The sequence below is a fragment of the Xenopus laevis genome, chromosome 3S (genome assembly GCF_017654675.1).
Source record: "Xenopus laevis strain J_2021 chromosome 3S, Xenopus_laevis_v10.1, whole genome shotgun sequence".
Lineage (NCBI taxonomy): Eukaryota > Metazoa > Chordata > Amphibia > Anura > Pipidae > Xenopus > Xenopus laevis.
The window spans coordinates 97,365,339-97,393,031 of record NC_054376.1 but is presented as its reverse complement, the minus strand read 5'-3'; the positions used below and the strand labels follow the sequence as shown (position 1 = coordinate 97,393,031).

The following is a 27,693-nucleotide window of genomic DNA, read 5'->3' as shown; positions in this document are numbered from 1 at the left end:
ACTTCTTTTTAGGCTCAGCCGGAAAGTTGCTCACATAAAAATATTGAAATCAAAAATCAGTTTACTTTATGACAGTAGCACAACCATTAGTGTTATTAATATATTTAGTTTAGTTTTAGTATTTTGATGGAAGATTATATTCTGCTGTTCACAGGGTTGTTACTATCTTGTCTTGTGCCATTACAAAAGATGGCACGCTGAGCTTTCAAGATGTTTGAAACTTTTCCCCAAATTTACAATCATGGTTGGGTAAAAATGTAAACTATTTCCCAGTTAATCCTGCTGTCCAAGTAATGCTGCTGCTCTAGGACTTTATGCTTAATTACCAAGCCACATCCAAAACACATGGTTTATCTTCTTATGGTGCAACAATCTGCTAGGACCAGCAGAGGCTGCTCTCTACAAATATAAAGCAATCACACCAACCATTGATGAATTGCTTTTCTTTTAACCTACAACAAAGGGACTGTAGCTGAACACCATGTAACAATGATACAGGAAATAATCCACCTTGTGTTGCCTGTGTTGATGGTCTTTTCCCAGTGCTGTGTTACTAGGGATATTATTCTTTTGATAACATAATCATGCAATTGGTCTATCTACAGGGCTGAAATATAGATGTGCATCAGTTTCAGGTACAAAGGTTTAATTAGTGGTTTGTAAAGGAAGGAAAAGGTGAAAGCCATTGCCTTATGTTTTTTTTGCTTTGTCATTGTGGTAGCTAAGGTTAACTAAGCAGGTGCTGATAAGAGAATATAAAGGAGAGCTCCTGGCTTCACTGTGCAACTGCTGGGGATAATGGTTCCAGAGCTTCACAATGGGCAATTCTGTGAAGAAAGGGAAAGCTGTATTTGTCGATCAGACTCAAGTCAAGAGCATGCGGCTCTACAAAGCAGGTATAGATCCATCATAAAGGATGATAGGATACACTGTTTTGCTGTGAGCTAAATATCTTACAGAAAACACATTTAATCTATAATGATACATAGTGTTATTCCTTGGGTAGACTGCACTATAACCAGGATGGAATTTACTGAATTCACTGTAAATGATCACATTAGCAATTTATTTGAATGCGTACAATACAAAGCCATAGACTCTCAGAGAACCATGTCGTGCTTTATTTTACCTACTCCTGCATACAACAGTACTAGAATGCTGATACTTCATTTAAAAAAAGCAGCAAATTAGAAGGCACAAAACTGTTTTGAATTTGTAACCCATAATGCTAATCATATTCATTAAGGCTGTTTGATTTAATCCAATCATTTATTTAATGTGCATTGCCTGTCTATTTAACCCCTATGTCATTTATGACCCTAAAGACAATGTCAGCATGGTGTACAGATTTAGGAAGGCTTGGCTTTTTCAAGAAACAAACTCATTTATATTCATATATAATTTTATGTTGCCCCATTGAAATCCTCCCCAAACAAAACATTTACCCTGAGCCCTTTGGATCTAAATGGTATAATAAGGTTTTCGGTTTGACCATGCCTGCCAACATTTTGGAAACAGAAAGAGGGACAAAAACATTTGGTGCATGAAAATTTTGTGACCATGCCCATTTTCTGGCCACACCCCCTAATTACCATATTCATTTTACAAAATGTGGCAGGTTATGAAAGTTTGAACACATTTCTGTGTTGTTTATGTGTGATTTCAGTTTTGCTAATGAAGGTGAATCGCCCTTTAAGTTGCAAGTCACCGTTTTCCCAAGAGACCTGTTTATCTTGAATTGTTACAATTGTTTCTTTGCTTATCTTAAATTGTTACAAATGTATCTAAGTGCACCTGCACATATTCTGGGCTCTCTGCCAAAAGCCAATTAAGTTTGAAACTTTGTATCTTTTTCTGGCTGTTCAGTGCAGGAGATCAGAGAGAAAGTCAGGACATTTCAGTAACAATCCGGGACTGCGGGTTGAGCAATTAATAAAAAATAAATGGCTAGAGTGGATTTGATTAATAAATGGTGATTATTTGGATATGTATTTGTTACCAAATTTTGCAATGTGGGCTATGGACATCTAGTTAAACCTCTGCCCTAGTAATTTAAAATGCAAGATTATGTGATCTCTTGGGCTTCAATTCTTGTGAATATATATGCTTTTGTAAATGATGTTGCCCTGTCTTGGCATCATAATACATTGTTTCTGAGTATCACTAGCTCTCTCTATGGAGTTAAGGTCCAGGTGCTTATGAGCTTAATCTTTACACAAAATTGGATTGTGTAGCTAAACACATCTGAAACCACTGGCCAGATATGCTTGCCAACTCCCAGAACTGGTGGCACAAATCCCCCCCCCCCTTTCCAAAACGCATGGGCTTGTACATAATGAATTAATGGCTGAGTGTGCCTTATATTTACACATCACACCCTGCCCTACATATAGTAAATGACCCCCTTGTGTCAGAATGTACCTCATAGTCTATAGTCATAGTCAGCCCACAGCCTCATGCCTTTATATGGTCAAATCAGCAGTGACTCAGTAGTGACACTATGCCCTATATCAGTGCTGTCCAACTTCTATGGTACCGAGGGCCAGAATTTTTCTAATCTACATGGTGGAGGGCCGATAATGGAAGCCAGTGTTAGCCACTCCCTGTTTTAGACCACACCCACTTTAAACCACACCCATGTTACCGTAAGACCATGTCCACATAAATAGCACACCAAAAAACCAAATGGTTGGTGCTCGCTGCAGGGATCAGGGACTGGAATAGGGGTAGGCAGAATAGGCAACTTTTAAGGGGATTTTTTTTCCCGTTTTTTTCAAGCGTTTATTTAATAATTTGTTTCAGTAATTTTGGTCACCCAGTTGGGTGGAATTCATCTCCTTCATCTTCTCCCTCTTGCTGGCAAGTAATAGCTCCTTCTGTGCAGTGCGATGTGCGTACAAGCGTCAATGACATCACTGATGTTTTGGATGACAGAGAGAGAGGCAGAGAGCTGGGGGGCTGCTCGCTGCTCTCAGCCTTGCACAGTTGCACTGAACTGAAGACATTCTTTCTATTACTGTAAAGTGTGAAGCTTCCTGCTGGTACAGCCAGGTACAGATTTGGGGCCATATGTTTGCTGTTGCTGCTGGGCACTGGCACAGGTACATAAATACTTGGGGGCAATATGATGTGATCAGATTTATTTTTGGCTGCTGCTGGCACAGGTAAATATTGGGGGCAATATGATGGCTGCTGGAGGGCTGTATAATGAATGGTTGCTGAGCTTACTTGCACAGGTATGGGTGGGGTGTATTATGGATGGCTGCTGGGCTTGCTGGTACAGGTACAGGGGGCAGTAAAATAAATTAAAAAATGTTTTACACTTTCTTGCTCTCTTTATTTAAAAACCATCATGGTAAGGAGGGAAATGGTAATACATGACAGGGGGCACTGATTGAAGCTCTTGCCTAGGGTGCCAAACTGCCTTTTGCCTGCCCTGGCAAGGATGTCACTCATGTGAAAAAGCGAAGTCATATAAGGCATACCCATAAATCCATATGCCTCCTCCTCCCCTGTGTATAATACAATACCCCTGCATATGATTAAACACCTTAGGGGCCACTAACAATAATTCTCAATTGCTAACAAACCCCCAGAACAAATACCAAAGTATGACACACACAGGGAGCATAGGGAAGGCAGAAAAGAGCAGGAGACAGAAATCAGGACCAGTCTTAATATGTACTACATACAGTGACACAGTGCTGGTGCCCCATTAGCATTTTGAATAAAGTGTGAACAGGTGAACAATGTGGGCAGTTTCAGTCTGGGTCTCAGGTGTGAACAGTACTGGGGTTTTAGAATATAAACAATAGAGGTGTCACAAGTGTGAACAATACAGGGGGATCACAGGTGTGAACAATACAGGGGATTGCAGTGTGAATTTGAGGTTTAAACAATGCAGGGGCCAGTCAATCTCTGTAGTGATACCTTTTAAATCTTACATATGGTAAACAGACACAGCAGGCAGACCTTGATGTGGAGGGCCATATAAGGGGGTGTCGCTGCCAGTTGGACAGCCCTGCCCTATATAATGCATGTAAGTGCAACTCCATCATGGCTTCCATTGTATGTTTTTTTTGCCTTTTTTTTCTCCACATGAACTTCTTTGAAATTGTTGTCCTTTCTAGCAATTATGTGTTACACTCCTGTGTGCATATTCATGAAAGCCCTCATGCAGTGCTTGCATCCATTAAACATACATCTGCTGCTCTTGTACCTTGCTCAGATTAGTCAGACTAATATCTTTTTGTTCAAAGTCCTTGGCCACAGTTCTTTGGTCACACAGAGTTGTTTTACTGTGTATCTCTGTCTTTAGTGATGCTTGCATCATTGTATTCCATATTATAGTGGCAGCAATTATGCAGAGGTGATAGCTGTGATCAGGCCAGAACTAGGGGTAGGCAGAAGAGGCACCTGCCTAGGGTGCAACGACAGGGGGTGCTGGGCAGGTACCTCTTAAACTGTCTTCTGCCTACCCCTAGTTCATTTTCGCAGCTCTCCCCTCCGCCGCTCTCCCCCCCTTCCTCTCCCCTCTGTCGCTCTGCCCCCTTCCCCTCTGTCGCTCTCACCCCCCTTCCCCTCCGTCGCTCTCCTCCCCTGCGTCCCCTCCCCTCCTTCGCTCTCACCTCTTTCCCCACTCTTTCCCCGTCCTGCGCATGCTCAAGTTGTGGGCCAATCCGGGCATGTGCACTCGCACGTGGGAGGAGTGGGGAGGCCGGCCGGGTTGCCTAGGGTGCCAGGCCGATTTAGAATGTATAATACAGGCAGGGGCTCTGAACCAATGAGATGAGTTGATAAACTCACCACAGGTGATACAAATTACCGAAAGATTCCTTATCTTCTGGATAACAGGTCCCATACCTGTTAAAATATAACTGGTTTGCCAGTTTATTACAAATCCCCTAAAACATTTAGCCAAAAACAATCCGAACATTAAAAAAATGAATCTCATAAAGAGATAAATATTTATGTGTAAAAGTTTACTGATAGCGCATAATTACTTATGAGTTGCCAAGTGTAGGGAAGGAATCCTGTGTTTTCTTAATAACAAAATCAGTGGTTTATCAGGGAAAATTATTATAGTTTTTTTAGATGTATTTTTAATTTTTTCACTATTGTCATCTATGATAATGATCATATTACAATATGAACTGGACTTGCGTGACTGTACACTACTAACCAGTTTAGAATTATTTGATAGTATTATTTATATAGCTTATTGCAAGGTTGTTATTATGTATGTATCATCCTTACATTTTATTGCTTATTGCAGCTTTGCCAGAGCTTTACAAGGGTAAACCTAATTGCTCATTTATTATAGGCTTATTTTGACCTGGATTCTGAAATTGTTATTTTATTCTTGTTTCATCCAGTATGAGTAACTTCTGCTGAATGATTTATAATTAACCATAAAGACAGACTTTGCAACCTTACTGTACATTGCTGATACCTTATCACGAGGCGTAGCAATAAGTATATGTCTATGTAATTTGCCCATACATGATTATGGCCAGATTGCATTGGTATCTGGCATTTCTTCAGTCAGATTTGCTATAACCTAGACAGTTTCTGGCCATCTTATGGCTCTACAATACTTTTGCAAGTGGAATATTAAAACAGATGAGTTAAAATATATTTTTACAGCTAAAAGTCATTGATAAATAATGAATTTGGTTTATTTTTTATAAATGTATAATTCATAAAATACAGTTTAAATTTAATTTAGTAGTCAAATAAGACAAAAGGGGCTTGGCCTGGTTTAGGGTGGTATCGTTTTTGGTGAAATATGATTGCATATAAGTAGGACACTTTTATGTTTTTATATATATATATATATATATATATATATATATATATATATATATATATATATATATATATATATATATATATATATATATATATATAGGCAAAATATACTAACATTCTTGACTTCACTAAAATATTTGATTAAGTTGTAAAAAGGAAAATATTTTGGAGCACTAAGTTTTATTCAAAATAAAACTTAATACGGAGAAAAGGTATACATGCAGAATTTTTACATACACACACATAAATAGACCCTTTAAAAGGACATTTTGTTTTTAAATCCCTGATATATCAGGCTTAGTGCTCAATTTCCTGGCAATAACACATTTATTTTCTGTGCTACCGTGGCCCTTAAAACGTCTGGCCCAGCTTACTAAGGAGTGTTTTAACAAAGTGTATTGCTGTGTACTTCCATAGGGGAAAGCAGGCAAGATCCTAAATGTCTCCACCAAGAATATGGTGTTTTTTTGTAGTTGTTTAAAAAAAATGTGTCTTAAAATGGCATGCTAGGGATTTTTTAAAAAAAATGTCATTATAACTTATAAAAGTCTAGGATACGGTATGTTACTTATTTTTTTTAGTAGCGTTTCACGTTAAACTAGTAAAATGAGAAAGCCAAGTCCCGCAGTGGCATTAGCAATGTTTAAACTGCCCCTTGGGTGGATGCCATGGCTCTCTCTGTTTGACTCCACACTCATCTACTTGAACAGTTTCTTTATGAACAGCTGTTTGCGGCAACAGCTGGCTTACTACAAAAATATTTCTAATTATATAACTGTGTTTCCTGTTCAGCTTTAGAAGATCAGTGCGGAAAATCACCAGAAATAACCAAACTTAAAACTAATGAAAATGATGACAATGGATGGAGAACAAGCAAGGAGAAAAGTGGCCTTAAAATCGAAATTGAGGAATACATCTGTTCCAGTGATGTTGTGATCTTCAGCAAGACATCAGTCGACAGCTGTGCCAAAGTACTTTTTTTTGAGCCTTTTAAACATTCTGTTTACGAGCCTTGCTACGTTTGTCTGGATCAATTGTGGAGGGCAATGAGACACGATAAGGAAGATTGTGAATGTCAGCTTCTGAATGTCAGCTTAGGCAAGATTAGTACTCAGCCTTAGCCTGTAACATCTTCTTGGAAAAAGATGAGGGGCATTAAAAGGCATAATCTCCTTACATTTTCAATAGACAAATATAAAGGGAAAAAATAATGTATAGTAGTTGTCTGTGGTGTGCATGAGTTCTTAAAGAGTGGAAAAAGTGGAACAAGATTTGTGTTACTTGAAATCTTTAGTCTATAGCAAAAACCTGTTTTGCTGGTCTAAAGAATTATTAACCAACCCCCAATTAACAAATTGCTTCTAGCAAGTTATCTCCCTGGATCAATCCTTGCTGATTTAATAATATTACAGGAACAGGTGAAAGTGGGTCTTAAAAACAACTTTCTTACTCTAGGGCCATGCTTGCCACCAAACAAATCTGTAATTTACAGGTGAGGGGAAATATGAAGATACCTACAAACTTTAGTGGAACAGAACTTTGTAGAAGAATACTTCAGTAAGATTGAGGGAGAGTGAGTAAATAATTAGCTATTTATCACTTCTTTGCACAGGGGTTTTCTGGACAGGTGTAAAATGAATTAATGTGTGGTTTTAGGGTGAATGTGGGCAAAGCTTAGACAAAGTGCAAGTTTGTTGGTGTGTGCACAAGTTCTCATACCTATAGAATCTGACCAGTAGGCCAGAAGACCTGGTTTGTTTTCCCAGTCTACAGTCTTCAAGTCAGACCCAGCATGGCTATTTCTAAAAAGAGGAAGAAGATGACTTAAAGCTGTATTGCTCCATTCCTTTTCCCCTGTTTATGCTAAATTAAAACCATCTTGCACTTGTTTACATATTTATTCAGTGCTGACATAAAGGTGTATTAGTTATATAAATACTGTGGATGCCAGGGGCCCACCAAAAAACTTTAGACCATAGGCCCATTCTCCAAACTGTTTCTACTGTTCCTTTCCTCATTCAACCCCTATTCTCAAAGTCTCCTTTTTTCTATTCTATAATCTAGTATTTTATCTTTATTCTCATACAGAAGTAGGTAATGACCATGAAACAAGCCAAATGGTAAGAAGCAAATGGGCCTGCTGATACTTGGGCCCACTGGGTGTTTCCCTGGAATTCCAGTGGGCCAGTCTGACACTGGCTACAATGCTAACAAATGCGTTTTTGGAAATAAGCATGCTGTGTAAGAAGGACACATCAATGGTTTTGTTTGTTTTCTTTGTACAGGTAAAGGATCATTTTGACAAAATGGGAATTACATATCTGACAGTAGAGCTAGACCAATTAGGTAAGACTTCTTTTCTTTTTAAAAGTTAGTGTTCTTGGCACCATGGAGGTTATGTATGTCTGGTTAGTAGGGGGTCCTGTATGACATTTTGTGCTGGGGCCAATTGTTTCCTAGCTTCAGCCTTGTTAGTTGGCAACATATGTAGACCTACTCATAAGCATGATAGTTAGTCTTCTTGTCCATCAAGTATGGTTACATTTACCTATACCATAGGAGTGTTTCTGCAGGTGGCAGCTAAAATCTTTTACAATTGTGTAAAACAGCTGGTTTTGGGTGGGCATAGGCCCTGGGTCTATAGAGTGCCCCTTAGTTAGATAATACCATAAAATGACAAACAATACGTTATTGTATTAGATCACATTGTCATTGCTGAGATTTATTGCCCGAACAGTTTTAGGTTTTGACCACACATGATGAAGGGCTCAGCTGCTCTCAGCCTGTGTATTTTTGCAGGCTAAGAGAAGCAGATTTGCTCAGTGCCCCCTGCTCCATTGATTTGAATCCGATCAGCCACACACAGCAGAGATGAAGCTGAGTTCAGCCCAAATACATGAAAGGAGACATCTCTGGGATGACAATGGCTTTATCTTTGCTGTTTGTGTGTAAACTTTTGTGACTTAAATATTTTTATCTAAAACTGAAGACCATGGACTTCCTACATTTCCTGGTGCTCCCTATGTCTAATTCCATCACAGATTTCAGGTGAATCCACAAGAGAAGCCTGTTATCATGGTTAAGAAATGAAATGCCCAATTTAGAATAAGAAATTGATGGTTATAAGTTAAGGAATTGTTTTAAGAGAAGAAAAACTTGTTCATCAGGAATTAATTGCATTTGAAATTCCCTTTTTACATTATAAGAACAAGGAAACATTCATTTACATTTTGCTATGTCATGCTGAACAACTTACTAAGGTGAGCAGGTGTCATTTATTAATCAAGTTCCGTGTGAGGGATGTAATTATAGTGAGGTAAATAGGTGAGGTTGCACAGACACATGCCTTTTGTTGAAAGAGAATTGTGCTACACATTTTAAAATCTGTACTTGATAACAAGCACAATAGTCTGTTACACTGTTCATTTATTTTAGAAAAAAAGACATATACAGGTAGGTAGTACAGAAGTTTTATACCCTTACTTGCCCTTAGTCATTATTATAGCATAAGGTAACTCAATCATTTGAAAAATCAGACCCACCTTTAGTAAATGCAAATCGCTCTGCCGTGCTGATCACAAATGGATTGCATTTAGGTTAAAGGCAAACAGCCCTCTAGTAGGATTTTCTAGACATGGCCCAGATTTTTCATATGATTGAGCAACCTTAATTTTGTTAATGGCACAGCAATTGATCATACAGAAATTCTCAGACCCCCCATGCACTTTGCCTCAATTGTGCAGGGGATTCTATTTGGAGTATTAAAACCAGAGCAAATATGGCTTTAGACTTTTTCTAAAATGACTGGTAAAAAAAACTAAAACCATGGAAGGTACCGTATATACTCAAGTATAAGCCGACCCGAGTATAAGCCGAGGTACCTAATTTTACCTACGAAAACTGGGAAAACTTATTGACTCTAGTATAAGCCTAGACACAACTACAGCCCTGTCTCCCAGCAGCGCACATTCTGCCAAAGCACCCCCCCAGCGATCAACTGGACTTCTTTGCAAAGTTGATGGTGACAGAGAATTGCCAAACGGATTACTGTGTGCATTGTCCCACTGTCCCACTACCATGTGCAGAGGGTGCTGTGTGATATTGCCATCACTGTTAATCTTTCGTATAACCAACAGAGGGCGCTGTGTGATATTGCCATCACTGTTAATCCTTCATATAACCAACAGAGGGCGCTGTGTGATATTGCAGTCACTGTTATTCTTTAATATAACCAACAGAGGGCACTGTGTGATATTGCAGTCACTGTTATTCTTTCATATAACCAACAGAGGGCGCTGTGTGATATTGCAGTCACTGTTAATCTTTCATTTAACCAACAGAGGGCACTGTGTGATATTGCAGTCATTGTTATTCTTTCATATAACCAACAGAGGGCGTTGTGTGATATTGCAGTCACTGTTATTCTTTAATATAACCAACAGAGGGCGCTGTGTGATATTGCAGTCACTGTTAATCTTTCATTTAACCAACAGAGGGCACTGTGTGATATTGCAGTCACTGTTATTCTTTCATATAACCAACAGAGGGCGCTGTGTGATATTGCAGTCACTGTTAATCTTTCATTTAACCAACAGAGGGCACTGTGTGATATTGCAGTCACTGTTATTCTTTCATATAACCAACAGAGGGCGCTGTGTGATATTGCAGTCACTGTTATTCTTTAATATAACCAACAGAGGGCGCTGTGTGATATTGCAGTCACTGTTAATCTTTCATTTAACCAACAGAGGGCACTGTGTGATATTACAGTCACTGTTATTCTTTCATATAACCAACAGAGGGCGCTGTGTGATATTGCAGTCACTGTTTTTCTTTCATATAACCAACAGAGGGTGCTGTGTGATATTGCAGTCACTGTTATTCTTTCATATAACCAACAGAGGGCGCACTGTTATTCTTTCATATAACCAACAGAGGGCATTGTGGGATATTGCAGTCTCTCCCCAAGTGAACTGTTGGTATAGGAATGATTAAAAGTGACTGCAATCTCAGCTACTGCCCACTGACCCAAGTATAAGCCGAGGTAGACTTTTTCAGCACATTTTGGATGCTGAAAAACTCGGCTTATACTCGAGTATATATGGTATATGAAGGTAGTAAGTCTTGTGTTACTAAATACCTTCTAAAATACAAAAATGTTGTAGAAATAAATAAATAATAAATAAATATGGTAGCCGTTAAACAATCCCATATATAGAAACATAACAATTGGACTAATAATAGGACGTATTTCTATTTTACAATGTGCTAGTCATTTGTAGTGGATTGCAAAGAAGCAGATTTATTTTAAATTAAGGCCAGCTGGAAATCTGGCCATGCAAGGTCAAACCTTCTTATATATACAGGTCACCATATAAGCAGATCTTTACCTAATATGCCTACCCAAAAGTATTTCTTTGAAATATTTCTTTATGCACAATTTAATCTCAACAAGCCCTGGTTATCAATTAGGCAGAATCTAGGAGATACTAAGTAAATGATCCGGGCAGGTGGAAAACTTAGGACAAGAGTTTGACAAGGATTATAAACAGCAGTATGTATGTCTGGTTAGTAGGGGATCCTGTATGACATTTTGTGCTGGGGCTAATGGTTTTCTAGCTTCAGCCTTGTTAGTAGGCAACATGTGTAGACCTACTCATAAGCATGATAGTAACTCTTCTTGTCCATCAAATATGGTTACACTTATCTATACCATAGGAGTGTTTCTGCAGGTGGTAGCTAAAATCGTTTACAATTGTGTAAAACAGCTGGTTTTGGGTGGGCATAGGCACTGGGTCTATAGAGTGCCCCTTAGTTAGATAAACAGCAGGCAAACCAAGTATAGGTATGGTTATGTTATTGTAGCATCACCATTATGTACTTAAAAATTAGCATGGCCAAGCACAGTGGGAATGTGCAACTTATATGGACTGATTAAAGTGAGACAATGCTAAGGAGCAAGAATTCTTAATGTAATCTGCTGAAACACTTAATTCTTGTACTTCCCCTTTGACTATACCTTTCCTATAAATAATGCAAGCTTCCTCTTATTACTTTGTTGAACAAGAGACTGGATTCTAATCATCCTTCACGATATCTCCCAAAATATAGCACCAGTTCTGCCAAAACATGTATCTAACTGGAGTCACATAGTAACATAGTAACATAGTAACATAGTAAGTAAGGTTGAAAAAAGACACATGTCCATCGAGTTCAACCTTTTTTTTTTTTTTTTTTTATTATTAACTACCTATCTGCCAGTTGATCCAGAGGAAGGCAAAAAAACCCATCTGAAGCCTCTCCAATTTGCCTTAGAGGGGGGAAAATTCCTTCCTGACTCCAAAATGGCAATCGGACTAGTCCCTGGATCAACTTGGACTATGAGCTATTTCCCATAACCCTCTATTCCCTTACTTGCTAAAAAGCCATCCAACCCCTTCTTAAAGCTATCTAATGTATCAGCCTGTACAACTGATTCAGGGAGAGAATTCCACATCTTCACAGCTCTCACTGTAAAAAACCCCTTCCGAATAGTTAGGCGGAACCTCTTTTCTTCTAATCGGAATGGGAGACCTCGTGTCAGCTGGGAGAACCTACTGGTAAATAAAGCATTAGAGAGATTATTATATGATCCCCTTATATATTTATACATAGTCATCATATCACCCCTTAAGCGCCTCTTCTCCAGCGTGAACATCTCCAATTTGGCCAGTCTTTCCTCATAGCTAAGATTTTCAATACCTTTTACCAGCTTAGTTGCCCTTCTCTGTACCCTCTCTAATACAATAATGTCCTGTTTTAGTGATGGAGACCAAAACTGTACGGCATATTCTAGATGGGGCCTTACAAGTGCTCTATACAGTGGAAGAGTCATGTGGGATATTTTTCTGTATCATCTAGAGATGAGTACTATACCTTGAGAAAGTGGGACGTCATTGTTGCTCACATGTTTTATGAAAACCTGGTATTGTGCCATTCATTGAGGAGTCATGATTTATAGGAAGTGAGCGTTGTAATAATTGAAAAATGAAATTCTCCACCTCTTCTGGCAACTCCTAGCATGTTAGTTTATAAATGGAGAGATCTCTGTTTGATTTCACAGACAACGGCAACCAGCTGGAAGAACTGCTGTACGAGCAAACCATGGAGTCATCTTTACCCAGTGTTTTTGTGAAGGAGAAGCATATAGGAAGCTATGAGGACATTTTAAAGGTAAGATATGCTCTCTGTTAGGTGTCCATATTAATCTTTTTATGGCAGAAGTTTTCACTCTAAAGTAGGCTGTCGAGATTTTTTTTCATAACCAGAAATAAGAACATCAGTCATTTTGGTCTCTTGTAACATTTCTACTTCTACTAGTGGTAGTTTCTTCTGATAAATTTGCTGCGTACATAGAACTGAGCTTAATGCTTGGTCTAATACAATGTAAATTCTCTATTAATTCTGACACGAGCACGCTGTATACACAAGTTGAAAATGGTAGCACAAAATAATTTTTTTGCCCACATAGCCAAGAAGGAATTAGAGGGAACATGTTCATCTACCTTCAAGGAAGACTGCTAGTTCTTCAGCTAGCCCAATTGGCATTTAGATTGGCATCAACAACTATGACAAATAGCACAGTTGTAACCTTATTGCTTTACAATTAATAACAGCAATAAACACCACTGTAAGAAAGAAATCACAGTTCAATCACACAGGAGTTCTCTGGTGGGATAACTTCCATCAGACAAAGGTTGTATTAACGTTCCGTTTTCATGATAGTCCTTTAATTACATTTTATAGAAAAATATATCCTTGTAGCTAAAATATTGAATTGATGTAGAGTACATAGTATAGGTATGGGATCCGTTATCCAGAAAATCCTATAGTCTCTAGTATAATTAAATAATTGAAATAAAAGTATTTTTGACAATGATTTCCTTTTTCTCTTTAATAATAAAACAGTTCCTTGTACTTGATCCAAACTAAGAAATAATTAATCCTTATTGGAAGCAAAAGCAGCTTATTTGGTTTAATTAAAGTTTACATGATTTTCTAGTAGACTTAAGATGGCCATAGTCCCAAAGATTTGATCGAACGAATCGAGGATTTGTACGATTTTCGGACCGTGTGTGTGGAGTCCCGACATTTTTCGTCCGGCGGAGTTCGGTCGTTTGGTCGATCGGACAGGTTAAAAGATTTCTGTCGGCTGCGGGTAATATCTCTGCATGTATTGCCGATCATATGATTTTTAGTGGGAGACTGTCACTAGCTTTTGTCGGACATAACTTTCGAACGATTGCTGTCAGAGGCAGAACATTGGCTGATCTGTTCTTTTGTACTTTATTTGATCGGAATGGTTAGTGGCAGGTCGGGAGATGGGGAAGTCCGATAGTTCGAGGATTCGTACGATCTTTGCGTCTGTGGCCAGCTTTAAGGTATAAAGATCCAAATTATGGAAATATTCATTATCCAGAGTATTTTGGATAACAGGTCCACAGCATTTTGGATAACAGGTCCCATACCTGTAATGTAACCTGTTTGAGGGATTTTAGTGACATACCATATACAGTATCTGCAATTAATATACACAAAAGATCTGTGACAGTTGCTGACCTTAAACCAATTTAAAAGGTGGCAATTATCTCTATTCTCAGTTAGTATAATGTACATGTCACGCCCATGATTTAAAGGTTTTTTTTGCATGAGTTAGTAAGATTATGCAGTTAGCTTGAATCAAACATTTATTCATTTTTTTATTAAACATACATTTATTCATGTATAGTTAAATAGTTCATCTACACGTAGTCTGTGGAATGTCCCATCATGTGCAGATTTTCATTGGTCTTTATTTTTAATTCTTAACTTGCAATTTAAAATGCTTTTAGGTTGTTGGGGGGTCTGACTCCAGCAACCAAATCTTTTTTTCTTTGAGGCTACAATTGCACTGCTATTTTTACTTTTTATTACTTATCAGACCCTCTCCTATTAATCTGTCATTCAAACCACTGCCTGGTTGCTAGGGCAAATTGGACCCTAGCAAACATATTTCCAACTTTTAGAGCTGCTGAACAAAAAGCCAAACGATTTAAGCCACAATAAATAAGATACTCACCTCCTCTGCTGACAGGAGTCATTATTGATGATTCTCTTCCCACACTCCAACCTTTTTATAAAGCACAGGTGATAACGCAGAAAAAGGCAACAAGTTCACCCCTGTGACCAACTAATGTATGGGGACTCGATAATAATTCATTTTTAAAAATTCCTCATAACGTAAACTTTTATTTTGATCATTGCTCCCTATTACTTGTATTTTTTCAGTTGATTTGTTTGTTTATTGTTTTACATTAGTTGAAACCAAAACCATGAAATGTACAAAGACAAGAAGAAGTCTTATAAAGCCATATATCTAATATGCCTGTCTATATTATTATTATTATTAGGTACTAAGACCTGTTCCAATATTTTACATAACAGGTATTAATTTACCTTCATCTTTAACTATTTTGTAAATGTAAAAATTTAAAACATTAATTATTTAAGACTCTGTCCTATAAAGAAAGCACATTGCATACCTAATCTCAGGACTGGAGCGTAAATCAGCACAGTATATCCGAGTTGTTGTGCCAACATCCTAATACCCAATATTCTTGGAAATTAAGGCCACACCTAAAATTATGCCTTTGGGATGTTTATCAGTGTCAGAATGTTATTTGCATAGTTGGAACTTTTTATGAAATACCCATCCCACGTCGACTTGTAAAAATACATAGGATACCGGAAGTTATATGAGTCAGATGATACTGTAGAATTTTCTGACATAAAATGATTTATTCTTCTTATAAGATTAAATGATATTATATTAATCACTAGCATTGCATTCATATTTTGATTTCATCGTTTTGTGGCCTGCTTCCCCTATTTCTATTCTAGTTGTCTAAAGAAAACATGTTTCAGAAACTTCTAGAAACTAAAGAAGATAATCCCGACCAAATCACATATGACTATGACCTTATAGTTATTGGTGGTGGATCAGGAGGGCTAGCTGCTTCTAAGGTAAATAGATAGCCAACTAATTTATTGCAATTTATTAAATGAAAAAAATATTGAATACATAGGGGCAAATTCACAAGTGCAAATTGTTTCCAACAAACGCTCCATCACACTTGGCGCCACTTCGCCAGTCACAAATTCGCTACATCTACGCTCATTCACTAAAATGCAAAGTTTCATCTCGGCAGCCGAACGCTGGTGACGTTTTGCTAGCGTTACTTCGGCAGTGTGAGCATTTCATAGCAAAATTTTTGCTAGCATTCATTTCTGCCTAGCGAAACTTCATTAGTACTCTTACGCTTAGGTCAATTTGAATAGGGTGGGTACATAAAAGTCTTATGGACGTCTTTATTAAAGGTGCAAATGCTTAAAGTGGCCACTTATTATTACAAATGTCCAAGGAAGCTAAAAAAAAGTCAAAAGAGATCCTCTAATGTACTAGACATGGGCCCACCCTCAAACAAATGTGGCATGCCCCTCATATGGTTGGAAAAGCAATGTTCGCACAAAAATCTTTAATAGTTAGGACTTTTGAAGGCAAACCCACTGTAAAAATTGAAAAGACGACTTTTTTACAACTTTTATAAATTTCCGGCATATAGGATATGATGTCACTGACATAAGTTTGAGGAGGATGTAGCTTCATCTTATCAGTTTGCCTGGTGGTGAAGGAGGTAATGTTCTGTAAAATTCACACTTTAGTGAAGTTGCGGAGTAACAACCGTTCACCTGAGCGAAAATGCGCTTGGCTATAAGGCACAAAACTATGCTAGCGATGGTCTCTTTCACTAGCGGATTGTCATCTACGCTTGTTAGTAAATTGGTGATGTCCCTGTGGATGAGATTTCTGGCGAATTGTCGATAGCGACAACCACTTCGCCCTTTGGTAAATCTGCCACATAGTATACAGGCTTATAGAGCCACTAAGTTTTCTCTGTATAGACTATAGAGTATGCAGAGTTTGTCCCTCCTGCATCAAGGCTATATAATACAGATTTATGGGTCTTTCTATTTGCCATTAGACCATGAAAACCTATTTACTTTTGCCAAGAGATTATAAAACTAGAGGAGTCGCTATAATAATGTCTGTGGCTAGCCAATATAGAATGTAGTCTTCAGGGGTTCTGTTGGCATGAGGTGAGTTGAGAAACTTGCCTCAGGCAGCAGCAGCCCCAAGTTTCCAGTGGCGGCAAAAAGACACTCCTGGTAAATTTAATAGATGTATTTCCAGTTATTAAACTGGAAATTTGGCTCTTCTAGTGCAGAGAGTGACATGGTGCTCTCTGCACTAGCCATGTGCCCCTCCCACCCTGCATTGCAGGAGTCGCCTCAGGCAGCAAGAGGTAAAGAATTGCCCCTGGTAGTCTTAAATCTTCATACAACTAAAAGATCAGATGATTTGGCCCTAGGTCAATATTCGATTCCCATGGATGGCCTATACAGATCCATTCCCCAAAATGTTTTTCCCTACCACATATCAGTCTGTTAGGCTGGTGTTTTAGCTACAGGCTAAGCCATTAAGCTACCCAGTTAGTAAAGAGCAACTGAGTAGTCTGGCAATATCATCCAGAAGCTCCTAAAAAACATATGAAAGTCCCTTCCCCAAGCCTATCAGGAAATTACAAATGAAAACATCTTAGTTGGCAATTGTATTTGAGCAATATTTCTTCCTCAATGTCTTAGTAATAAAATCCCCCCTCCCCGCCACTCTTCTCCTTCAAATTGATTTGTTCGCCTTTACAATCATCCAACAGGGGAGGGGGCGCAACCAGCAGAGTGGCGCAAGGTAATCCCCACGGGGCCCCTTCAAATTTTCTATTGCTTCTTGTTTCTCCACTGGTCTTACAACTATATTTGAGAGTGTAACTTTGCATACTATGCTTGAGATTATATCGCTTGGGTAAGACTGGCAAGTGGCAAGAATACATCAGCTCAACATTACAACAAAACAGAAAATGTGCTGTGGATTTACCATAATCTTACAGTTCTTGTTGTTCCCTCCACAGGAGGCTGCAAAGTATGGCAAGAAAGTGCTGGTACTAGACTTTGTGACTCCATCACCCCTTGGCACAAGATGGGGTATGTTACTGCAAGAACTTACAAGCTACACCCACCACCTTCTAAAGTTTATTGATGTTTGTATAGAACTAAATATGGAGAATTTATAGGATCAGTGTCTGGTTTGACAGTTATATTTGGTAATGGGGGCTGCATATGGCAAAGCAGATAAAAAATATTAAAATATGAGATATGTTAAAAAATCTTTAGGTCCATTTAGAGACACTTCCTAAACCAATCCCCTTAGTAACTTCTCTGCTGACCAGTGAGATTCCTTGTTCCAAGGTCTATCCTTGCCTGGAAACAAAGGTACATATAACATTCCCTTCCAGGCCTCCCTTGCCAAAAATGCTCTGGTGGTAATGTAATAAATGGTGTTCAAAGATGATATATATATATATATATATATATATATATATATATATATATATATATATATATATATATATATATATATATATATATATATATATATATATATATATATATATTGATGATAGATAGATAGATAGATACAGTAGATAGATAGAATGTATAGCTAAACAGAATAGATGGTTGGATAGGGCAAATAGAAAAATGCTTACTATATCCAAATTTTCAAGAGTTTTCTTTAGTAATAAATCTGCAGCATAAACATCTGCACTGTGCATTATAAATTAGTACTGAGAGGGACAATGCAAAATGGATAGTAATACATTTCAGTATTCACAAATAGGGACAATATAGCAGCCTTCCATCCATTATACACTTCATAGTGAACAAAATCATCTTCATTCTTCAGTCACCATCTTCCTGACAAAGATAGGAAGTGATATTCAGCTTGAAAAAAGGAACTAAAATGTTCTGAAAGCTTGCTATGATTATCTTAGTTAGCCAATAAAGGTATCACCTTTATATCATCTTTTTTTTTTATTTTTAAGCCAGATGAATAAATACCCTGTTTAATTGTATCATTACTGTCTGTATTGCTTTTAATATTGTGAATTTGTTTTTATCAGGTCTTGGAGGAACCTGTGTAAACGTAGGCTGCATTCCCAAGAAGCTAATGCATCAGGCGGCTTTGCTAAGACAGGCTTTGAAAGATTCTCAGAAATATGGATGGCAGATAGAAGACAATAGTATGTATTGATATGACCATTTTATAGGCAATTTAGTTTTTTCCAGATTGCATCTCATTGTATATATATCTGTGGCTAAAAGATTAAAAGAGAAACCCTAATCATTTAAATTCTAAATAGGGTAATATAAGAAAAAGGATTTCTATTTGGGGACAATTAACAGTGAAACAATGACATGAAAGAGAAATAATTGTCCCAGAATAGTCGATTTATCTTCCAAATACGTGGATTTAGGACGTATTCAGGTGAAGACACATACACATGAGCACAGAAAACTGTTCTTGCCTTTTGCAGAGAGAATCTAAATAAGCCTTATAATGGTAAACAGCTATCCGCCTACCAGCCATGAGGGGACCTGTTACAAACTTATTTACACTCTTGTTTGTTCCTGTTGTAGGCAATGAACAGTTGTGTGAGAACTTTTTGATATGCAAGCTCAGGTCATCTTTATTGGAATCACATGGATATAATTGCCATTTTCAAAACAATAGCATTATGTTGGGTAGAGATGAATTTAATACCAGAGAGGAGCCTTACATCCCCTTAGCTCAGATATGGTATTAATAAACATTTTATTTAAAAAGTAAAGTATAACAAAAAACATGAATTACAACACACAATTATATATTTATATATTTTATTTGTATCCCAACTAATTAACTATGTTTCATAATTTAAAAAAAAGCATTACATTGTTATTGTTGCTATCATTATTATTTAACTACGTACAGTCAGCAATGTACTGTATATTACTGAGAGGCACTTATGCTATTGGAAGTTTGTTAGTGGGCACCATGTTCCCTTTTTCATTAATGGCAATGTGTTTCTTTATTACACTGTATGGAATTAGGGTATTTGAGCATTTGCTCATATGACCCTTGTTATTACCTGCATGTTCTGAACTTCAAAATGTAAATCAAAAAGCTGTGTGTCAGAGAAACCATATGATTTTGGGCCTAGCGACTTTTCACCTAAGCGCTGACATTTAGACAAATTAGGATAAACCTGACCAAGATTTTCTATGAAAATAACCAACCTCAATTTATTCAAAAGTCTGCTGCCCATAATTAGGAGAGATCACATATTAAATCTCATAAAATACAATGGAATTGCTATGCAACGTGTTAAAGTGACACATTCTTATGCCATGAACAAGTGTATGTTCTGAACATATTGCATCAGGGCCAGAGTTCTCCTAGCAGTCTAATCATTTTCCAAGTCAGCTTCAAGTTTCAATCCCTTATATAATTTCTGTGGAATTGAAACAAAGAAACTCTTACTGCATTATGTGACATAATCATACATGATGGGAGCTAATTAAAATATAAAATATTATAGTTTATGTACTGCTAGGTGAACACATTTGTGTCCGCAAGTGCTATTTTATTGGCATGCTCATACTTGGTTGATGTAACTGAGGGTTTCCTACATTCAGCCTTTTTCGTAGTTGTTAAACTGCAATTATCATAATCCTGCAAAAGCCTTCAACTTTACTGATGTTCAGTTTTATGAATGTAAAACAAATTAACTTTCTATTTATTGTGTGCCAACAGTACAGCACAACTGGGAAACAATGACAGATTCTGTTCAGAACTATATTGGTTCTCTAAATTTTAACTACAGAGTCGCCCTAATGGAAAACAATGTGAAGTATGAAAATGGCTATGGAGAATTTGTAGGACCACATACAATCAAGGTAGGGCGAGAACAATTGCATAATAATCAGCACAGCAGATACAGTAATAGTAATAGATCAAACATATAATCTTGGAACTACTTAATTAAATAGCAGGGCTAATTTCAAATTCAGAACAATTTTAATATATTTTTTTTCTCCTTTTTTAAAGTCAACAAATAGTAGAGGAAAAGAGAAATACTTTACAGCAGAAAAATTTCTCATTGCCACTGGTGAACGGCCACGATACTTAGGTATTCCCGGAGACAAAGAATACTGCATTACAAGGTACAAAGAGAACAGTTTGAAAGTATAACATTTTTGCTGTCTAACAGTAGGACACTTAAAGGAATTGTTCAAAAAGAAAGTGTAAAAAGAAAAACTGGATAAATAGATAGACTGTGCAAAATAAACAATGTTTCTACTATAGTTAGTTAGCCAAAAATGTAACGTATAAAGGCTGGAGTGACTGGATACTTCCTGCTTTGCAGCTCTTGGTATCCATGGATTGTTTACCAGGCAGTAACCAATCAGTGACTTGATGGGGGGCACATGGGTCATAACTGTTGCTTTTGAATTTGAGCTGAATGCTGAGGATCAATTGCAAACTCACTGAACAGTTATGTCCCATGTGGCCCCTCTTATAGTCGCTGACTAACTCAGAGTTAGAGAGCTGAAAATGTGTTCTGTGTTCCTCAGCCTTTATACATTACATTTTTGGCTAACTAACTATATTAGAAACATTTATCTATTTACCCAGTTTTTATTTTCACACTGTTCCTTTAATTTGTGTGAATACAATTTATCATGTTTCGATATTTTTTACTGAACTGGTTAGAAAAAAATCTGGCATTTCAGATTAAATATTTTAATTTCTGCCCCAAAATGTTTTGTTCCAGCACAGAAAAATAATTGACAGAATCCTTAATCCCTGGTTAAAATGTATGACTGAGATGAAAGATTCAGAGGGGTGTTCCCCTGCTGAGCTCTTACATAATGCTGAATGCTGTCTAAAATGTTCATAGCCGTTGAACACATTACAGCAAATGTGTCAGTTCATTAAAATGTTCCTAACAGTCAGGATAGTGTTGCTATGTAGGAAATCCTTTCGGATTCACCAGCTTGATATATATGATAAATTTGCCCCTCAGTGTTCAATAATTTTCGCAAATTACTACAAATTGGTATCTCTTTTTTCTTATTTTTCTTGCAATTATAATTTTCACAAATTACTACAAATTGGTATCTCTTTTTTCTTATTTTTCTTGCAATTATAACAGTCTTTTTATATACAGCAGACTGAACACATTTTTCAAAGTGTGACCCTTATACAGTTATATTTACAGTATCCCAATTTGTGAGATTTTGTGAAGTGAATTCTTAGTCAAGTAGTATACAGTCTTTAGTGGCACCAGTTATTAGTAAGCAAAAGTGATGTAGTAGATGAAATCCAAAAAAATATTTTATTCTTTTCAAATTGCAACTGAATTGACTGTGACTTAACAGTATAGAAGGACTGAGGCTCCAGTTCCATACCTTCCTCTCTATTGATCAAATCAATTCAAATTTGATTACAGTTGATTTCTAAGCTAAAGAACTGTTTTATTATTATTCCTTTTCCAGTGATGACCTCTTCTCGCTTCCTTACTGTCCGGGGAAGACTCTGGTGGTTGGAGCATCCTACGTTGCCTTGGAATGTGCTGGGTTTTTGGCAGGACTTGGTCTAGACGTTACCGTTATGGTGCGTTCCATTCTCTTAAGAGGTTTTGATCAGCAAATGGCCAACAAAATTGGCGAATACATGGAAGAGCACGGAGTGAAATTCATCAAACAATTTGTGCCAGCTAAGGTATTCCCTCCACTATATAAATCTTTTCAGTTAAATTGTATAGATTTTACATACAGATAGGGTTGCCACCTGGCCGGTATTTTACCGGCCTGGCTGGTAAAAATGATGGTTGATCCAAATGTTATTAATAGGGAAAAAAGTTAAATAAATAGGAAGGCAACCCTACATACAGACAATATAAGTAGGTAAGCATATTTTATACAATAATTTGCTGACCGCTAAATTGCTGCTGAAGGTGACTGAATAAAAGATATGGAACTATATACAGTAGAATCTCAATTTTACATCCCATGATTTTAAGTTTTTCCTCATTTTACATTGTTGTTTTGTGGTCCCACCTATATATTATACATAATACATGTCCCTGATTTTACATTTTCCTAGATTTTAAAAAAAAAACTTAAAATGGGGGTTCTACTGTATATTAATATCATTGCTGACTGTATAGTTTTGGGTAAAATATTATGTAAATATCCAGCATAATCTAAGAGATGTAAGTGGGTTGCTTTCAGAATCAACCTTTGAAGCTATGCAATTAAGGGATTGTGCAGATAAAGCTGTACAATCAGGGCAGACATAATGCAGTTTTATCATTCATTCATTCAGCCTGATAAATTAATTGCCTGCATAGCTGATGATGATCAATATGATTGTTAAAGGCATAAGCTATGGATATTTATTTATAGTTTCCTAGCTGCACCCAGTCATGTGACTTGTGCTCTGATAAACTTTAGTCACTCTTTACTGCTGTACTGCAAGTTGGAGTGATATCACCCCCCTCCCTTTCCTCCCCAGCAGCCTAACAACAGAACAATGGTAACCCGCTAGCAGCTCCCTAACATAAATAACAGCTCCCTGGTAGATCTAAAAACAACACTCAATAGTAAAAGCCAAGTCCCACTGAGACTAATTCAGTTACATTAAGTAGGAAAAATAACAGCCTGCCAGAAAGTAGTTCCATCCTAAAGTGCTGGCACAAGTCACATGACTAGAGCAGCTGGGAAACTGACAATATGTCTAGCACCATGTCAGATTTCAAAATTAAATATAAAAAAATCTGTTTGCTCTTTTGAGAATTGGATTTCAGTGCAGAAGTCTGCTGGCGTAGCACTATTAACTGATGCATTTTGAAAAAAATATGTTTTCTCATGACAGTATCCCTTTAACTAAACATACTGTACCTCATTCATTGAAGTACCCTTGCATTGATAAGTAGAGAAAGGCGTTCAGTTATATTTTCACAAGGGATTCACTGAATCCAGGATTCGGTTCGGGATTCGGCCAGGATTCTGCCTTTTTCAGCAAGATTCCGATTCAGCTGAATCCGAATTGCATATGCAAATTAGGTTCAGGAGGGAAATTGCATGATATTTGTCACAAAACAAGGAAGTAAAAAAAGTTTTCCCCTTCCCACCCCTAATTTGCATATGCAGATTAGGATTCGGATTCAGTTTGGTATTTGGCCGAATCTTTCACGGAGTTGAGGGTTCGGCCAAATAATTGTTTATTGTAAGTCTCCTGTAAGGACTGATATAAATTTGATTCCAGCTGCAGCAGGAGATTGCTATTGACCCTAGGCACCACAATACATGCGCTGTGATGAATGAAGCAGTACAAACTGATTTGATTTACTTTTATAAACCTATTAGCCTGACCTATAGTTCCCAAGGATAGCAGCCTGTATATTTCATATGAGCAGAAATGCATTAAGACATAGATGGATGTACTTGTCTTGCTATTAAGGAATATTGGAAAGCTTCCATTATAAATAGCATTTGTGCGTGCATTCCTGGAAATAACATTTCTAATGATGTTTGCGTTACCAGATAGAACAAATGGAAGCAGGGAAACCTGGGAGGTTAAAGGTAACATCACAAGCACCTGATGGCACAGAGACAACAGACGAATACAACACAGTAAGTCATTCTCAGTGCAGCAGTTTATGCAGATACCCTTACAAGCATTATGTGTGCATAGATTGGCCAACTGGGCAACCAATTCGAAGCATAACTTTTGTGCAACCAATGGACTTTACGTTATGTCTGCAGCTGGTATATGCTCCATCAATCAGAAATTTGTAATTTGAAATGGTAGTTGGTGTGCATTCACAAAATCATAAGTTGACTGTGTTTGCCAAAAAAAGGGCACTAAAGCTTTAGATTTTTCCAAAAAATCTAGATCTTCCTGGAAACATCAAAAATGTCCTTACAGAAATGTTATATACATTCAGTATGTTCTTCATAAACCAATGGTCACAAGAGGTCACTGGTGCTTTGCAGGTTCTGCTGGCAATTGGAAGGGATGCTTGCACAAGAAATATTGGACTTGAAATACCTGGAGTAAAGATAAATGAAAAGTAAGTGTTGCGCATTTCTGTAGTTGAAATAATGTTTAGCCTAGAGGTAAAAAAAAATACTGTTGTAATGTTATTACATTTTTTATGTTTTATTTTTTAATTCTCCAGAACAGGAAAAATCCCAGTTAATGATGAGGAGCAGACTAATGTGTCTTATATCTATGCCATTGGAGATGTCATACAGGACAAACTAGAGCTCACTCCTGTAGCTATCCAAGCAGGCCGCCTACTAGCCAAGAGGCTCTATGGAGATTCAACTCTAAAGGTCCGTTCTTTACCTTTCCCACAATTACATGGGTTTGTAGAAGGGTTGTGCTGATTTTATATACCAGCTTATCTTCTTGCATAATTTAACAATGATCCAAATGCTTGTGTAGCAGCATTAAAAATGTAATCAATCAGTTGTTTGCTTTCAGTGCTCTAATTGCAGGAAAATATAACTACTTATTGTTTGCTATTTGCTGCTGGATCTAGGAACATGTTGCCCTCTGCTATTACATACTGTAAATGTCCTTTGCTGTTGTATTTCATTGATAAAGAAGGCAGAGGCTCCCAACTTAACTACATTTCAAAGGATACATGTGGAGCTTAAAATCACAACACTGAATTATACAGTAGCAAGTTCTTAGGAGTAAGCCACCTGATCTGAATACTGCCTTAGAACCTGAATGAACGATATAATAATGCAACCTATATGCAGTCTCACACATACAATGTTTATTTGGTCCACAAAACAATCATAGAGTTATCCAGAATTTAAAAATATATATATATAACTATACCAAAAGAACGGAGGTGCCTCAGTGCACCATGGTCCTTGAGCTCCTCCCTCCCCATTACTACATGTGGTGCTTCCCTTATTTGTCAATGGGAAACAACAATCCATAATAATTCCCAGTGTAAGATAATCACTGTGTACTGAGCAGTTGTTTTTTTGAGTCAGGCAGCAGCAGCAAAAAGTTGTGAGTTTTCTCCAAAAAGTAAAGACCAAAAGAGTATAAGTAAAAATTCAAAGAATTTATTAGGACATACAGATAACCGCCTAATGCGTTTCGTGCCTACTGGGGCACTAACTCATAGGCTATGAGTAAGTGCCCCAGTAGGCACAAATGCGTTAGGCGTTCACTTATAATCTCGGTCTTTACTTTTTGGAGAAAACTCACAACTTTTTGCTGTTTTGGACTTTTGCACCCGTGGACTGGGGAGAACTGTGAGTATTTTCTCTTTTCATTAATTGCTTTGGATATCTAGCTTTTTGATTAATAATAATAGTACACCTATTGGCACTGCGTACCAATCTCTTTCATATTCAGGCAACAGCAGCCACAAGTTAATAGAAGCAATAAAAAAATGTTTCTGGTAACTCCAAGAGCCAAAATTCAGATTTTTTGGGGAATTTTAACTTCAATTGGGGTCTCTGCACTAGCGATGTAACCATCCTGATCCGAAGCTCAGAAAGGTAGCATCAAAAAACGATGGCAACAAATGTGTCATTGCTATTAAATGCCATCTGTAGCCATAAGTGGGATTGTTTGTTGTAATGTGTATCCTCACAGAACAAACAAGAACCCAGAAATGTAGAAGCTACACTTTGACAATTTAACATAAGTGTCAAGATTCTGCGATGTCCAACATTTAACAGTCATCCCCTAATGCCTGTATAATAGCAAAGAAGCCATTTAGATATGCAATAGATACTGACACAGCAGTGATAGGCAATAGACTTTGCACATAAACCCCAAAACTTCCTATGTGCTACCGATGATGCAGGTTAGATAGCAATAGTCCAAAAAATAAGGAGAAAATGTAAAGTCAGATTTTTTATTTCATTTCTTTATGTCAATAGCTGTTTTACAGCCCTCTGCTGCTTTTGTGTGTGAGTGTATGGTTATTGTTATGCTATGATTGACCTCTCACTTTAGATTCAGTTGATGCTGACACAAATATTATATCACGTAAAAGAAAAAAAGTGATAAATAGGTAAATAAAATGAACTTTAGAAAGCACCTTTGTAGTGAAGTATAAATAAAGAGAAATGTATATTTCTGCACCAAATCTTAAAGGCTATTGGCCATAATGTAATGGCAAGTTGGCTCTGGTTCAAGAACCAATCAGCCTCTAACATTTACTGGTCTGCTGCGAAAGAAAACCTCTCATTTGCCTGATGCTTTAACATTACCTGTTTGATCCAACACGTTGGGGGATGCCATATATGTGCAGGAGTAGTCCGTTAGCATTAGAAACTCTGACAGGTTAAGAAGGGACAGTCCGGTTGGCAATATAGTCAGATTTGTGGACTTCAAGTAACAATTACTTACAAAAGCAGACCTATCAGCAAAAAACAATCAACATGGCCTATAGGCAACTTTTAAAGGGGCAAATTTACTTAGCTCGAGTGAAGGATTAGAATAAAAAATACTTAGAATTTCGAAGTATTTTTTTGGCTACTTCGACCATCAGATTGGCTATTTCGACCTTCAACTACGACTTTGACTTCGAATCGAACGATTCGAACTAAAAATCGTTCGACTATTCGACCATTCGATAGTCGAAGTACTGTCTCTTTAAAAAAAACTTTGACCACCTACTTCGCCAACTAAAACCTACCGAACATCAATGTTAGCCTATGGGGAAGGTCCCCATAGGCTTTCCTAGCTTTTTTTGATCTAAGGAAAATTGTTCGATCGATGGATTAAAATCCTTCGAATCGTTAGATTTTTCCTTCGATCGTCCGAACGAAGGAAATGCGGTAAATCCTTCGAAGGATTTTACTTTGACGGTCGAATAT

The 27,693-nt window shown here is 37.3% G+C and overlaps 1 protein-coding gene across 2 annotated transcripts in view; it reads left to right on the top strand.

Annotated features, from left to right (window-relative positions):
* Positions 1–426: 426 nt before the first annotated feature.
* The window catches only part of txnrd1.S (thioredoxin reductase 1 S homeolog), a 37,910-nt gene continuing 10,643 nt past the window's right edge, over positions 427–27,693 (top strand). The window contains exons 1-14 of one of the 2 annotated variants that reach the window (NM_001352073.1): positions 427–635; positions 722–896; positions 6,604–6,782; positions 8,097–8,157; positions 12,914–13,023; positions 15,730–15,852; positions 17,856–17,928; positions 18,906–19,025; positions 20,579–20,721; positions 20,873–20,988; positions 22,324–22,549; positions 24,376–24,465; positions 24,829–24,905; positions 25,014–25,170. In NM_001352073.1, the coding sequence (NP_001339002.1) occupies positions 818–896; positions 6,604–6,782; positions 8,097–8,157; positions 12,914–13,023; positions 15,730–15,852; positions 17,856–17,928; positions 18,906–19,025; positions 20,579–20,721; positions 20,873–20,988; positions 22,324–22,549; positions 24,376–24,465; positions 24,829–24,905; positions 25,014–25,170 (1,554 nt within the window). In that variant the 5' untranslated portion in view covers positions 427–635; positions 722–817. Of the gene's footprint in view, positions 636–721; positions 897–6,603; positions 6,783–8,096; positions 8,158–9,031; positions 9,265–12,913; positions 13,024–15,729; positions 15,853–17,855; positions 17,929–18,905; positions 19,026–20,578; positions 20,722–20,872; positions 20,989–22,323; positions 22,550–24,375; positions 24,466–24,828; positions 24,906–25,013; positions 25,171–27,693 lie in introns of those variants that run through there. The other variant, NM_001352074.1, reaches the window with a different exon arrangement.